The 13,684-nt window shown below is 37.1% G+C and overlaps 1 protein-coding gene across 1 annotated transcript in view; it reads right to left on the bottom strand.

Moving 5' to 3' along the window:
- Window positions 1-2,194: 2,194 nt before the first annotated feature.
- LOC115444692 (neutral ceramidase) overlaps window positions 2,195-13,684 on the bottom strand; it is a 54,912-nt gene continuing 43,422 nt past the window's right edge. Inside the window, exons 8-14 of the mRNA XM_037442516.1 lie at window positions 12,880-12,999; window positions 9,371-9,574; window positions 8,804-9,022; window positions 8,101-8,196; window positions 7,199-7,366; window positions 5,679-5,800; window positions 2,195-4,196 (exon numbers count right to left, since the gene is read on the bottom strand). Of these exons, the coding sequence (XP_037298413.1) occupies window positions 4,019-4,196; window positions 5,679-5,800; window positions 7,199-7,366; window positions 8,101-8,196; window positions 8,804-9,022; window positions 9,371-9,574; window positions 12,880-12,999 (1,107 nt within the window). The 3' untranslated portion in view covers window positions 2,195-4,018. The remainder of the gene's footprint in view (window positions 4,197-5,678; window positions 5,801-7,198; window positions 7,367-8,100; window positions 8,197-8,803; window positions 9,023-9,370; window positions 9,575-12,879; window positions 13,000-13,684) is intronic.

Below are 13,684 nucleotides of genomic sequence, written 5' to 3'. Positions count from 1 at the left end.
AATGCAGGCTATAAAAAATAAACTAATGTTTTTACATACAATTAAATGAATGTGCCAACAAGGTTGCTCATTCAGTTTGCTGCTGCAATACAGCTGCAGCGCTGGTTTTCAATGAGAAGCCCAAGTGGCGCACGAATGTCCATTTAGTATATACACTTGAAGTATAAATAACTGACACAAACTAATTAAGTAATCAACCAAAAAAAAGGAAAATATATGTATCTTTCGCATGTTTTGGCTATACTGTATGGTAGTTAATACTACATAAATGATAACAGCAATAAAAAAAATAACTACGTTTTTACGGTATGCGGAAATTGTGACATAGTTTGAAATTTTATTGATATACATCACAATTAATTAGTTCTGTATGGTGTTGCTTCTGTTTAAGGGCAGTCGTATCGCTTATCATCAGGCGAGCGGCTTCCTTCTCTATCCATTGGGATAAAAAAAAACCACGCCCATAGCTTCTAAGTAATGGTTCTCATTGAGACATTTCAAACTTTTAGTTTTAGTTCTATATCCGCCGGGATAGCGACCACCATACACAAGATTTTAAAGCCTGCCATAATGGCTCACGTAAATGTGTCGCGTTCTGGGATCAGCCTGTGTATATCCGGTTCTAACAGCCAGCATAATTGTTTCGACTTTAGAGGGGTAATCATCGTCAGTCGATATTATCTTGGCCCCACTTTACTTACCATCAGGTAAAGTGGGATCATTTCACCTACATACCTACTATTATTTGAATGTAATAATTATCCATACTATAATGTCAATTCACAAAATATCAGACGATTTTAATATACCTCACCAAACGCAGAACCAACACCTAAAGTGAGAAAAAAAATCAAAACAAATTTTAAATTATAAAAATTTATTAATACAATCACTGGCACTTACTCTTAGGTCTTTTATACATATTTTTAACATCTAAAATACCTTAATTTGTTATAATGGCAATACTCGTGTGAAATATAAACCCCGCTTTACATTCGGCCGGTACACATCAAAGCGGTGATATATCGCGACAATGGATTACTTAAAATAATGTTTAGAAAGAATTTTTCTTCTGCGCAGCAAATTTGCGCAATATCGCTCGGCGTTCGCTGCCCTAAATTCATACAAATAAAACAGGTTTTATGAACTCACAATAGAATGGGCGATACTGGTATCGTAGGGAAAATGACTATCAGTGGTGAAACGTCCATACAACTTGATCCCTACCAGCTTCCCTTTTAGGTTTATTAATGTTTGCATAATGGTTTCTTATGTTTACGCGAATATTAGACATTAAAATTAAACTACTTTTCGGATTTTATCGCGGTTTTTTATATTATTATTTTCTCCCGCCGTTTCGAAGACTTTGCAGCCTTCATGGTCGCGGGGGGGACTGAGATGTTGTTCATCCACAAACTCAAACTTACAATATCTACATACAACTTTTTTAATTATTAATGTTTGTTTTGTTTACCGTTACATTGATTGGAATATGTTAACTAAGACAAATTACTTGCCTCGGTTACCTTTTGAATAATTTCACCCTTAGCCATTGATAAATACGTTTTTAGAGTACGGTTAAGTTATACACAACAGACGTCAAGCTTGTTGAATGCTGATACTGGCGATAAATATACATTTTGCAAAGATTTTACAGCGTCGCCTTTTTTATTTTAAATGACGAGACGAGCTTGTTGTTCGTCTAATAGTAAGCGATACGACCGCCCATAAACAGCAACACCTTAAATTACAAAGTATTGTTTGGTATTCCTCTACACTCGCCTGAGACATGAGATGTTGTCTTATGTCCAATAGTTACTGGCTATAATGTCCTTCAAATCGGAACACATAAGAGACTACATATTGCTTGGCGGCAGAAATAGACATTGCGGCGGTACCTACCCAGGCGGACTCTCACATATCAGAGACCTACCACCTGTAAACCCTCGCGTTGTCGCAAACACGCTGCTTGTTTCGTAGCGACGTCGCATCGCTTTGATGTGTACCGGACATATAATTAATTTTCCATTAAATATATTAAGGCCACGTATTAATGTAGTTTAAATAAATTAAAAATATTATATAAGTCAAATACCGAAACAATTGGTGTAATAAAAAAGAAATTCACGTCGAATTGATAACCTCCTCCTTTTTTTTGAAGTCGGTTAAAAAGGACTTGTCCATGCCTGTTTTCTTTTGAAGACTTCACCATCCTCTGGCATACATTATTAGTTACTATATAGCAGGTTACAGACCAAAAATCAAGCTAAATTCTTTTAGCTTTGCTCACAGAGCTAATAAAATTATATATACTTTACAGTTTATTAAACGTAGTTTGCCCCCCCCCCCTTCCTCCGTAATTAAAGCTTGTTCAATATTATTGGTTTTAGACTTTACAAGACTACAATCTTCTGTAATATTCTTTAAAGAACTATGAATGTCATTCAATGCACATTTTTGATTTTTTTTTGATTTATTAACTTGGTCTAATTTTGGATCTGCAACCCACATAAGGATTCGGCGAGGCTAATAAATATAACTACAAAATATTATGTTAAACTAAGCGACTAGTTAAAAGAATAGCACAAAATTTACATTTATCTTACTTAGGGTTGCCATTTGTATTAAATTCCAAAAATTGCCAGGAATTTGATGATCAAAAACAGTTTTCTCAGAATTTAACAAAGACCACAAGGATACTGTATATTTTTAACATTTTAAATAACTTGTCTACCCCATAGTGCTTTAACGAACTTTGTCTATGTAATAAATTACATTGACCTAATAGCAAGCAACCCTAGAAATCATTTTTTTTTTAATTAACCACTAATTTTGGCATAATAATATATAAAAGTGCAACCTTACCAATATTATAAGTCATGATATCGACTGAAATGTTTAACATTGTCATCACAAGATCTGGGGCTGTTATCGATCGTCAAATAGATATCGATCGATGCTTAATAAAACACACACATATCACGCATTTATCTCCGAGGGGTATACAGAGACGCAACCAACCCACTTTTCGCCAAGTGTGTTCCGTCCCATGATGTGATAGGGGGCGAGCCTATCGCCATATCGGGCACAAAATCCAAACTCCGGGCTGATACTAAGAAAAAAACAATATAACTTTGCCCGGCCCGGGTTTCGAACCCAGAACCTCGAAGCACTGTCGTACCGCGAATGTAGTATAACTACGCGACCGAGGCAGTTAATAAAATACATCATGAACAAATCAAATAACACCTCTAACAATTTTACATATAGTTAAAATATTTCATGTTTAATTTTTACTGAATGAAAAATCATTCTATAGATATAAATATGTTACTAAAGAGTAATTATCTACAGTTTCTATTCTAAATCACATTTTAAGAAATACAGATGTAGAAAAAAAATGTAGTGACCATTTTCCCCCACTGTCCTCAAAACACAGAATTACCAATGATTTTATATGGATGACCATTTTCCCCCACTGTCCTCATGACATATCATAGTGTATAATATCGGCATACGTATAAACCAACATATCGCATACATATGTTAGTTTCGTGATCGCTTCACCTTACCGTATGTTCCTTATAATGAAAACCGGTTATAACGCGACCACCTAGTCTGGACGCTATACCGAAAATCGTTTTAAACGATATTATTTTTATACATATACTAGCTTTTGCTGGCGGCTTTGTTGCGTATAGGAGTTTTCCGGAATAAACGAACTAAGTATTATTTGTCCTTTAAAATAAAGTTAACCCTGTCAAGTTAATTAACAATAAAGTTTAAACATTTTGATTCATTGAATTTGTTCAGCTATTTTTGTGGAGTGTACGAATTATAACATACATTTGTATTACAGGTCAACAGTAATATTAAAACAATGATATATTAGTGAGTTGGGATAAGACCGGATTACCCCATGATCCGGTCTTACCCCCAACCGGTCTTACCCGCAAAAAAGAGGGGTGTTTCAACCCTAAACAAGTCCTCCATCAATAGCCTTGAACAGTCCACCATCCTACGTAACTTCAAAGGAATCAGTGAATCCATGGTAAGGATATATTCCACCGAGGACGTACTTGTAGTTCCCGTAGTGGTGGATCCTGTAGGTTCCCGCGGGAGTGCCTACAGGGATCTCCCACTCGATCTCAGCGTGACTCGTGCCGAGGAACTTGGAGTCCCGATGCCAAATGTACCTGCAATCATTGTTCATATAGCAAGAAAGTCAAGGAAATAAATCTAAGTGAAAATAATTAGCATAACATATTTCATGATTCCTGAGAGGGTTGTGCACTCGTATGGAAATTTAAAATTAATATATTGCTTATTTTACGAGCATACGAATGAACTGCTCTAAACAACAAATAAAAAAAACATTTTTTTTCTTCTCTTTATCATGTACTGTAGTTTATACATTAAACTGATTTTAAAAAGAGCAACACTAGAGTTTCTTGCCCGTACTTCTCTGGAGAGAACTGCTTTCCGAACTGGTGGTAGAGTTAATATTGACGGAATCTAAATAATATATGACATTTTACGGATTTAAATTAATCATTCCATTTCATTTCAATGATTAAGTGTTCAATGATTGTCCAAATCCAACACATGAAATGGCAGGTATTTTTTTTTTTTTAGGAATTCTAATAAAGCTCCTCGAATATCTTTAGTCTACTTCCTGTCGAGTCTGTCCATGGCAAAATTGTCTACAGCTCTGTCACTAACAAGTCCAACAAGAACCAGAGTCGATATCGTGGCCGATATGGCGATAGGCTCGCCCCCCTCACATTATGGGATCACATGGCGTAGAGTCGCTGCCCAGGTTACACCTCTGCTTACGCCAAGAATGGCAAGAGCAATGGCAAGCGGCACAGTAGCGCCTGACAAATAATTCGGGCACACGAATGATATGCTAAATGTTATATCTTTCTTTGGATTTCACTTCGTTGAAAATCAGGTGCAGTGAAGCCACTTCACCGAGCCCCGAGAAAAAAAAGAACAAAAAAACATAGTTGGGTCTTAAAAAGTCTCTAATAAGGGGCATGAGATCGATAAAACCGGTCCTGGCTGCCACGTTACAAGCCATATATTTTAATAATGGCACGTTAACCATTTAAGTTTCGCCATCCCTGGCTTACGCCTTTGGGGGTACGAGCGTGATGTGGTTTCTTTTGGGTTTATACCATCTAAAAATCAATTAAGATATCAACTGCACAAAAAATCGTCCTCATCATAAATATAATAGGGTACTGGACTCATTTTTGTTTTTTACTATTATCAAATATTTACATAATATAAATTATAACACAGAAGGAATTATTAAAATCCGGTAAAAAATCAACAAGTTATAAGTCTTTGAATTTCGGCGGAAGGGGTAATTAACAAGAAACAGAAAAGAGACGAAATACCCACATGTGACGTCATCGGGAATTACGACGCGTGCGAAAAAAAGAGATGAAGCGATATCCCCACATCGCGCCCACTTCTGTACATTACAATATTTTAAATATGAATTACTCGCTCATTTTTTAACCAATTTTTATGCAGTTTTCGCAGGACTGCTTCATTTTCGTATTATTAACCATTACATATACAATAATGTACAAAATCAAGCTCAGGCCGGTCCCCTATTACAGATTTTAGTCAAATTATACTTGACGTTAAACCTTCAAGTTACTTACTTGGTCTCCCAGTCAGCGTCCGTGGCGATGACGGTCCACGCATCATCCTCTTCAGACTCGAGCCTCTCCACTGTCGCGTACCAGCGGCCGTGCCTGATGCTGTTGCGAGGGTGACCGGACACCTTCAAAAATTATAGAGGTATTTTAATTATTTTAAATAAATATCTAGATCCTGGAATCTGAATAGCGTCTAGACCAGCCATACTCAACCTATTTTTTAAAGGGTCCACAAAAATGTTTCGGTCTTGATGCGAGGGCCACGATTTTTTAGTTGTTAATAAAAAACATAATTCAAAATTGGAAATATAATAATTAATGAAAAAACAAAAGCTGGTCGCAATAAAGTCAGCTATACAATACATGATTTTCTGCAAATGCATAATTTAAAAACTGCCTGTAACTCAAGATGGTCCAATCACAAAGGTACGGCGGGCCGCAGGTTGAATATGGCTGGTCTAGACCACTGATTCCCAAAGTGGTCAGGGAGACTCGACGGGGGTCTACGTCGGCGTGGCCACGAAATCAAGATCCAGATTTCGTAAGGGCTCCACAAAAATGTATCTGGTTTGATACAGTACTTAAATGTTGGCTTGACTTCACCTATCAATGTATGCAGATAATATTGATATGAGTTGTAAGAGCCACGACCCCTGCGGGGCCCTTTAGGGCCTGTGCCTGCCTAGGTCTCAATGCCACCGGATCTTGGACCTAGGCACATAGGCAAAGGATGGGAACACCGTAGGTTCTTAGTCGGTAAAAGTCTGACACGCCCTCCCGCCCATCCCAAGGCGGGAGATAGTCAACTGACGATTTACCTACGTAAAAAAAAAAAAAAAAAAAAAAAAGAGCCACGACCCCAACATAACCCTCCGCGATGGCTATGCGGTAGTTGTAATGCTTTCTCTGCAAAACCTCAAAAAAGGTCCACCGGAACCAGCAAAATCGTGAAAGGGGTCTATGAGAACACAGTTTGGGAACCTCTGGTCTAGACGCTACCAATGGCGAAAGGTACACATTACCCAATTCCTGTCGGCTTTCCCTTTCGTAATTTATGTAAATTTAATTATTACAACGATTTGCAGACCACATTTATTGCTTTAATACATTCTTTCTATTTATCTATATATATAACAATGAATCCCTATTTCCCTTAGTCACGCCATCACGCGTGAACGGCTGGACCGATTTCACTATTTTTTTGTTGTGTTTGTTATTGTCAGGAGAAGATTCTTATGAAAGAAAAAATCAAAAAACTGCGCGGAAAATAAAAAAAATTAAGAAAACTTAACGAAAATATTAATTTTATATAACTGTCAATGGTTTGAAAAAACTGTCAGCGATTGACAGAATGCGCGCTGCAAATTCATAGCTAAGACGGGACAACGTCTGTCGGGTCATCTGGTCAAATAATATTTAGGATGTATATATTAAGATAAAACAGAAAAAAACTAATATTCGAAGAAATGTTCTTTATCAACTCTTCCAGAAGTCATCCCGTAACACCTGGATCCATTACTCACAAAGCTGGCAGTAACGACGTCCCCGTAGCTATACTGCCTCTGCGGCTGGAGGAGGCAGTCCCCAAACTCCTTCCCCCAGGGTGCTGAGTCCCACAGAACAGGCGGCACCAGGGTGATGAGCTGCGTGCTCAGGTCTGGTGGCGATGGCCCAGGGTCCAGTGACGTGCCCTAAATACCACGAGATAAGTTTACGCTCATCGAAATAAAACTAATTTTTAAGATTTTATAGCGGTTTTTGATTGACTTCTAGAGTAGTACTGTGACCATCAAGGCTGCAAAGCCTTCGAAACGTTGTAATATTTTTATACGGGGGGGGGGGGGGCAAAGTGACCCCACAGCACCTGATGGTAAGTGGAGTGAGGTCGAATAGAAAAGCGACTGACGAGAGATGATTACCCCTCGACAGTCGACACTATTATGCCGGCCTGTTGTAACCTAAACAAAAAATCAACAATAACCGCGAAATATCCGAAACATAATTACAATTTGAGGCAACGTATCAAATAGCGAACCCTGCTCGCCCACACCCACCCTATCCTAATCAGTACCCAATTTTTTATAGAACAAATTTCCTCCCCATACTTGAACCATAATAAAAAAATAAAATATATATAATTTGCACAATATGTGTATATTATAAACTCATGCTGGTTATGAAGAGAAGAATAAGACAGGTGCAAATGAAAAGGTTTGTTTAAAAAAAATACAATTAGATATAAAATAGCAATGAAGGAAATCAAAGATTAATAACAAAGTGTTCAAACATAAAATAATTTCTTCAATATTACCACAGTTCTATCAACTCTGAGTAAGAAAGATTATTCTGATTCAAGTTTCAACCCCATAATCTTAAACTCAATGAAATACAACCCAAAAGAGAAGAAATAGCTGTAACAACTTACCGAAACCAAAGCCTCAGTCAGTTCCACATATTTGTTGAGATAGATATCAAGGGTGTGAGGTCCGTATATTGTAGACGCAGCTTCATACCGCTGAGCCTATGGCAAATGAATTAGCAGAATAATTTGCTGTGGAGGGAAGTGGACAATTAATACAATGAGACTTTACATGTCATGGTCTCAGGATGGCGAGCGCAGTGGAATACCAAACAATACTTTGTAATTCAAGGTGTTGGTGTTTCTACTGTTTATGGGCTGTCGTATCGCTTACTATTACGCGAACGGCAAGCTCGTCTCGTCATTCACAGCAAAACCAAAATATTTCCAAAACCTCCCTCTCTTTCTATTAGACAGATTAATTTTCCTTGAGACTCGGTGTGCTTCACCGCTCAGTGTCATACAATGCCACCGCTGAACCTAGCTTATAGGAGTTGTAGTAGTTGGCGTGAGGGCCGGAAAGTAGCAGAATAATACCTTGAGAGTCAACTAATTAATCCAACTGATTTCGAAATCACCCACCAAGCACTACAAAGCTGACACAAACCTACAACAAATTAATCTTTGACCGTCGAAAGTGGTTTGACGTCGTTTTGTTCGACCCAGAGCTTAAAGTCTCCCAACAAATTTTTAACTCCAGCAAGGAAACATGTGATGCTGGACTACGTTCGATCCTAAACTATTTCAATCAAAATATTGTAACCTTTACCTGATACTCTTCAGGTGAAGCTATATAATCCGAGTAGATGTTGGAGAGTCCAGCCAGTACCACCTTCCTGGCTTCTGGAGCAGTCTTCCTGATGATATTCCTCAGTCTCCTGCCCGACATGGTGGTGAACTCCCCTGGGACGGCGGCTATGAACAACCCTCCTATGCGTGCCACTGAGCATGATACCACCTTCGGCTGCCATTCGTAAGGGAACTTCGCCTGGAATATTTTGACAGGAATAAATATAACTTCACACTTTTTTCGCAAATTCACACTTGAGTAGTTGATTGGTGTTAGACTTTAAAGACACAATCTTTCTTTTTTGGTACTGATAAATCATGTATACTATTTAAATTAAACTATTTTACAGAGGTCACCTCAGTCCCCCCGTGACCATGAAGGCTGCAAAGTCTTCGAAATGTCGGGAGAAAAGTAAATATTAAAACCGCAATAAAATTCGTAAAATAGTTTAATTTAAATGTCTAACATTCGCGTAAACATAAGAAATCATGTATACTAGTCAAAACTTTCCAGAACGAGTCACTATGATTATCTCAATCAACTCACCCTGCCCGTAGCTAGTAGTATAGGCTTAGGCGCCTGACACTTAATGTCTTCATCAGTGGGCTCAGCTATAAAGTCCCTGACGGCGTTCCACAGCGGGTTGGAGGTCTTGGTGCCTTGCTTGAAGTCGAAAGCCCCTGGACCATCAGTTGTCCCCGCTGCGAAGCTGTATCCCATGGCTGGGAGACACCCGGAGACTTTTACACTCTGCATAAATAGAAGTCACTTAGTAGTAACCCTAAGGCCTATACCGTTTCTATAGAGTCGCGACTCGTAGATACAACTGCTTAAGAGAAAGATGAAACTGAGCTAACCGCCATTTATAAGTGTGATAATTTCAATAAAACACTTTTGTTACATCATAACAATTTATTTAAGTAATCTTTTTCATAACAAATAATAACTTATAATTATCACAAGACCATTGTTCACTGCACCTACGTCAACAAACGGATTATTTATATATTTTTAAATATAACAATGGGAAATCTATAAATAAATCCGTATTTGACACATACTACTTAAATTACAATTCCATAAATAGAGTAGGTAATAAATATTTAATCCATTCAAGGCAACATCTATTCATTTTTTAAGATATTAAAGCAAATTTTATCCAGTTAAGAGCTAACCAATGCTCAGTTATTACCATTTCAAAACATAATTGACAACGGCAATTTTATATTTGAACGTCTAATATTACAGGAGTAGCATTTGCTTAAAGTCGTGATACGTGCTCTTTAAATTTTTATAACGCAAATGAAATCATTCTATTAGCTGGCAAGTGTTGTCGAAAGCCCTGCTGTATCCCGTGGCGCAGTCATCTCCCACAAAGAGCGACGTTCCGTCAGTCTCAGGCTGTAATGAGCTTAATTCTTCTGCAGTCAGCTTTCTCCTAATAGGAGTTAATGTCAGATTCCTCAAGGAAGTTGCGATGACTTCACTCGTGTAAACAGATGAATTATCCCTTGTCCAAGTTACAGTTTCGTATTTAGGTATTTCCGTTCCATTTGTTGAAATGGCGTCTTCTGTTTCGGATTTATTTCCTTTATTTGTCTCTGACATTGCTTGTGTTACATTCTGATCTTTAATAACACCACTCGATACTTGATTAGCGAACACGATACAACACAACACCGTTATAGAATTCATCTTTGCACATTAATTATCTTTGTCACTGTTATTCTTTTATACTACGTAGGTGCGGGTGACGTTGGCCCAAGGTGACCTATCTGTTTTTTGTTTACGTAAATTGGAATTTCCATATTTCCTGTATCTTTTATTACACCTCCTCCCTGCACAAGCCGTCGAATGCCCTTAGAAACCCAGTAGGACACTTGTCTCCGCCAAACACAGAAGTAGTATAATCCTGGTAATCATAATCCTCGTAATTATAGTCCGTTTTCACAGAGGGTAATGTTTTATTTTTTATATTATTCCTCCCTTTCACTTTGTTTTTTGGCTCTTTTGCAGGTCTTCTTGGAGTAACAGCTTTATTCTCAACCTTTATGGTTGTAATTTCTACATCTTCTTTAACAATTCCATTAGTATCTTCTACGCTTCTTCGTGTTACAGCACACAGCACGTTACTTATTAGAATTAGACACAACAGAATGAACGCCTTCATTATTTAAATAATATTGCTACTCTGTCGACTTCTGTTATTCTAATTCTATTATCAATTGGTGACCTTAGGTTGAGGGTACCGAATATTTTAGATAACTAATCGTATTAAATTAATTAAGAAATATTAACAAAATATAAATGATTCGAACACAGGCGTAAAATTTTCATAAACAAAAAAACACTTCTATGTCCATAATATAGGAGAAATGTGGTTTTAAATGTGAATTTAATATAAAAGAGGACTGATCACATCTCGTCAGTCGACTGAATGTGGATCTTACTCTCCTTACCATCAGGCCCTTAGCCGTGTCTATATAAAAACAAAAACAATAATAACCTTTCAATAATAGTAATAAAGTCTTAGAGAAAAAATGTAGTAGTGCAACCAAGTCGCTTCTCCCCAACATGACACTTTGAACTTTGATAATACTTCAGAACTTATCACGTTTCAAGTCTTAGCTACGAAAAATATTTTGTTAAGATTTCCTCAAACGGGTATTTTTCTTATTAAAACTAGTAAATAATTAGCTTGAACACCGAGCTATCTAAAACAATTTAAGTGCGTAAACATGACTGGACGTATATCGGTAAATACCGCGTTGTCTATTTCTGCAAACAAGAAGTAAGCAAGATATTTGAAACTTTATCACTCAAATCTTACATTACAAATGCGCACACGTAGTTATGACCACTGCTTGCATGCATTAAATTGAGATTCTGAACAGTTTTTTAAAGGTGTAGTACTGCTTAGTTACTGGCAAAATCTCTTGTGGTAGGTTTATCTGTATCCTCTCGGATAGCGACCAGCGTACACAAGGTGTAAAGTCCGTCAAAGTGACCTAAGTGTACGTCTAAGAAAGGTATCAAACAAGCCGGCATAATTTTATTTTTTAATTATTTATATTTATTTATTTGTTAAATATAATCTTACAGGAGTTACACCCAATGTGGTTATATTTACATTGTCATATAGCTAATTCAGATACAGATAGTTATGTATAGGTATTTCATATTATTATAGTCGATACAGTATTATTTGTGTTGACTAATGAGGAACACTTCATTTGACGTCTAGACCATTGATTCCCAAAGTGGTCCAGGACCCCCAGGGGTCCACAGGAGATTTGATTCATTGGCGTGACCAAAAAATTGGGGTCCACAATTCGTAAGCATGAAAATTTATCATGTTTGATAGTAAAGTACAATATTGGCTTGACTTCACCTATCGATGTAGGCAGATAATAATGATAGGGGTCGTAAGAGGCACGATGACCTGAAAATAACCTCCGCCAAAGCTATACGGTAGTCATAATGCGCTTTCTCTGCAAAACCTAAAAAATGTTCCAGCGAAACCAGAAAAATTTTGAAAGGGGTCTATGAAAAATATAAGTTTGGAAACCTCTGATCTAGATCTAGACCCTGAGCGTACCATCAGATGCAGTGAGGTCGCTTTCTATGCCCAACATCGTGTCATTATACTGCTATGATCATGAACGTCTTTGAACAATTTTGTGAGCCGGGGCGATTACGAAAGGTGGCCCCGTCGTGGTATACTTGGGATTACAACTCTAATGGCTTCTGGAGAGAATAAAAAAGAGAGTGTTGTCTTTGTTTATACTCTGACGTTAATTGTAATTGCTACTAAAGAATTTACGTAATAGGTACCTACGCTATACACCATGATTAATTGCTGATTTCCCTCATCGCTGATATGAACGTATAAGCGATACAACACATAAACCAGAGTATAAATACACAACAAATAAAGAAATCCATAAAAATATAACTTGGTATGCATATTTATGTATAATTTGTAATACAAAATATAATTGATTTAATGTTTTTTTTATCTTTCTGGAAAATGAAATGGTGAAAATAATACTCACAGTATTAAACGCTTCTGTGACTGGATCGAACGGATATACTTCTTGTTCAGGCATTTTCACGTACTGTTGGACTATACTTAGAGGTCCTGTTAGGTCTTCGCCCGGCTGATTCAGCACTTGCTGGAAATATAACGTGTTTTAAATTTTAGTAAAAAACGCGGGAACCAATTTAGTATAATTTCATTAAAAGAAGTTAGATGGCATTGTTTAATAATTATAATATAGTCACTAGTTACATATGTAATACTTAATAATGTTAAGAGATGGCGTTAAAGGCAAAATAGAAAGCACCTAATAAAACTTTTTAAAAAAAATAATAGATGGCGCTTTTTTCATATTACATAGTCTTATTAGAAAGAAAATGAAGTCAAGGCAAACGTTAGATGTCGCTACGAGAAACAAAAACAAGAGAAAGGTCATTCGCCCCAAACCGTCTAAACTTTATTAGCCTATGTTTGATAACTCTGATTATGGGAAATCCCAAGCTTTATACTTTACGGATACAACGTATCATTATCTACATACATAGATAAAACTATAACCTTCAGTAAGTAAAAACGAAAGCGGAAAACCGGCATAACTTAACGGCCATCGCGTCCACCAAAGGCAGACAGTAAACGGACCGTAGCAAACAATGAGGAAAATAAATTCCATCTCAGTAAATATTATGCTCCATTACGCGTTGGTTGAATTAAAATAGTTATACAGAAACAATCATTTAAAATCTAGTCGATCCTAGAAACAATCTCATTTACCCTGTCATTTATACAAAGATCGACAATCAAATATTTGGGTCACCTAATGT

The sequence above is a fragment of the Manduca sexta genome, chromosome 24 (assembly GCF_014839805.1).
Source record: "Manduca sexta isolate Smith_Timp_Sample1 chromosome 24, JHU_Msex_v1.0, whole genome shotgun sequence".
Classification (NCBI taxonomy): domain Eukaryota; kingdom Metazoa; phylum Arthropoda; class Insecta; order Lepidoptera; family Sphingidae; genus Manduca; species Manduca sexta.
This window is presented reverse-complemented; position numbering and strand designations above follow the sequence as displayed.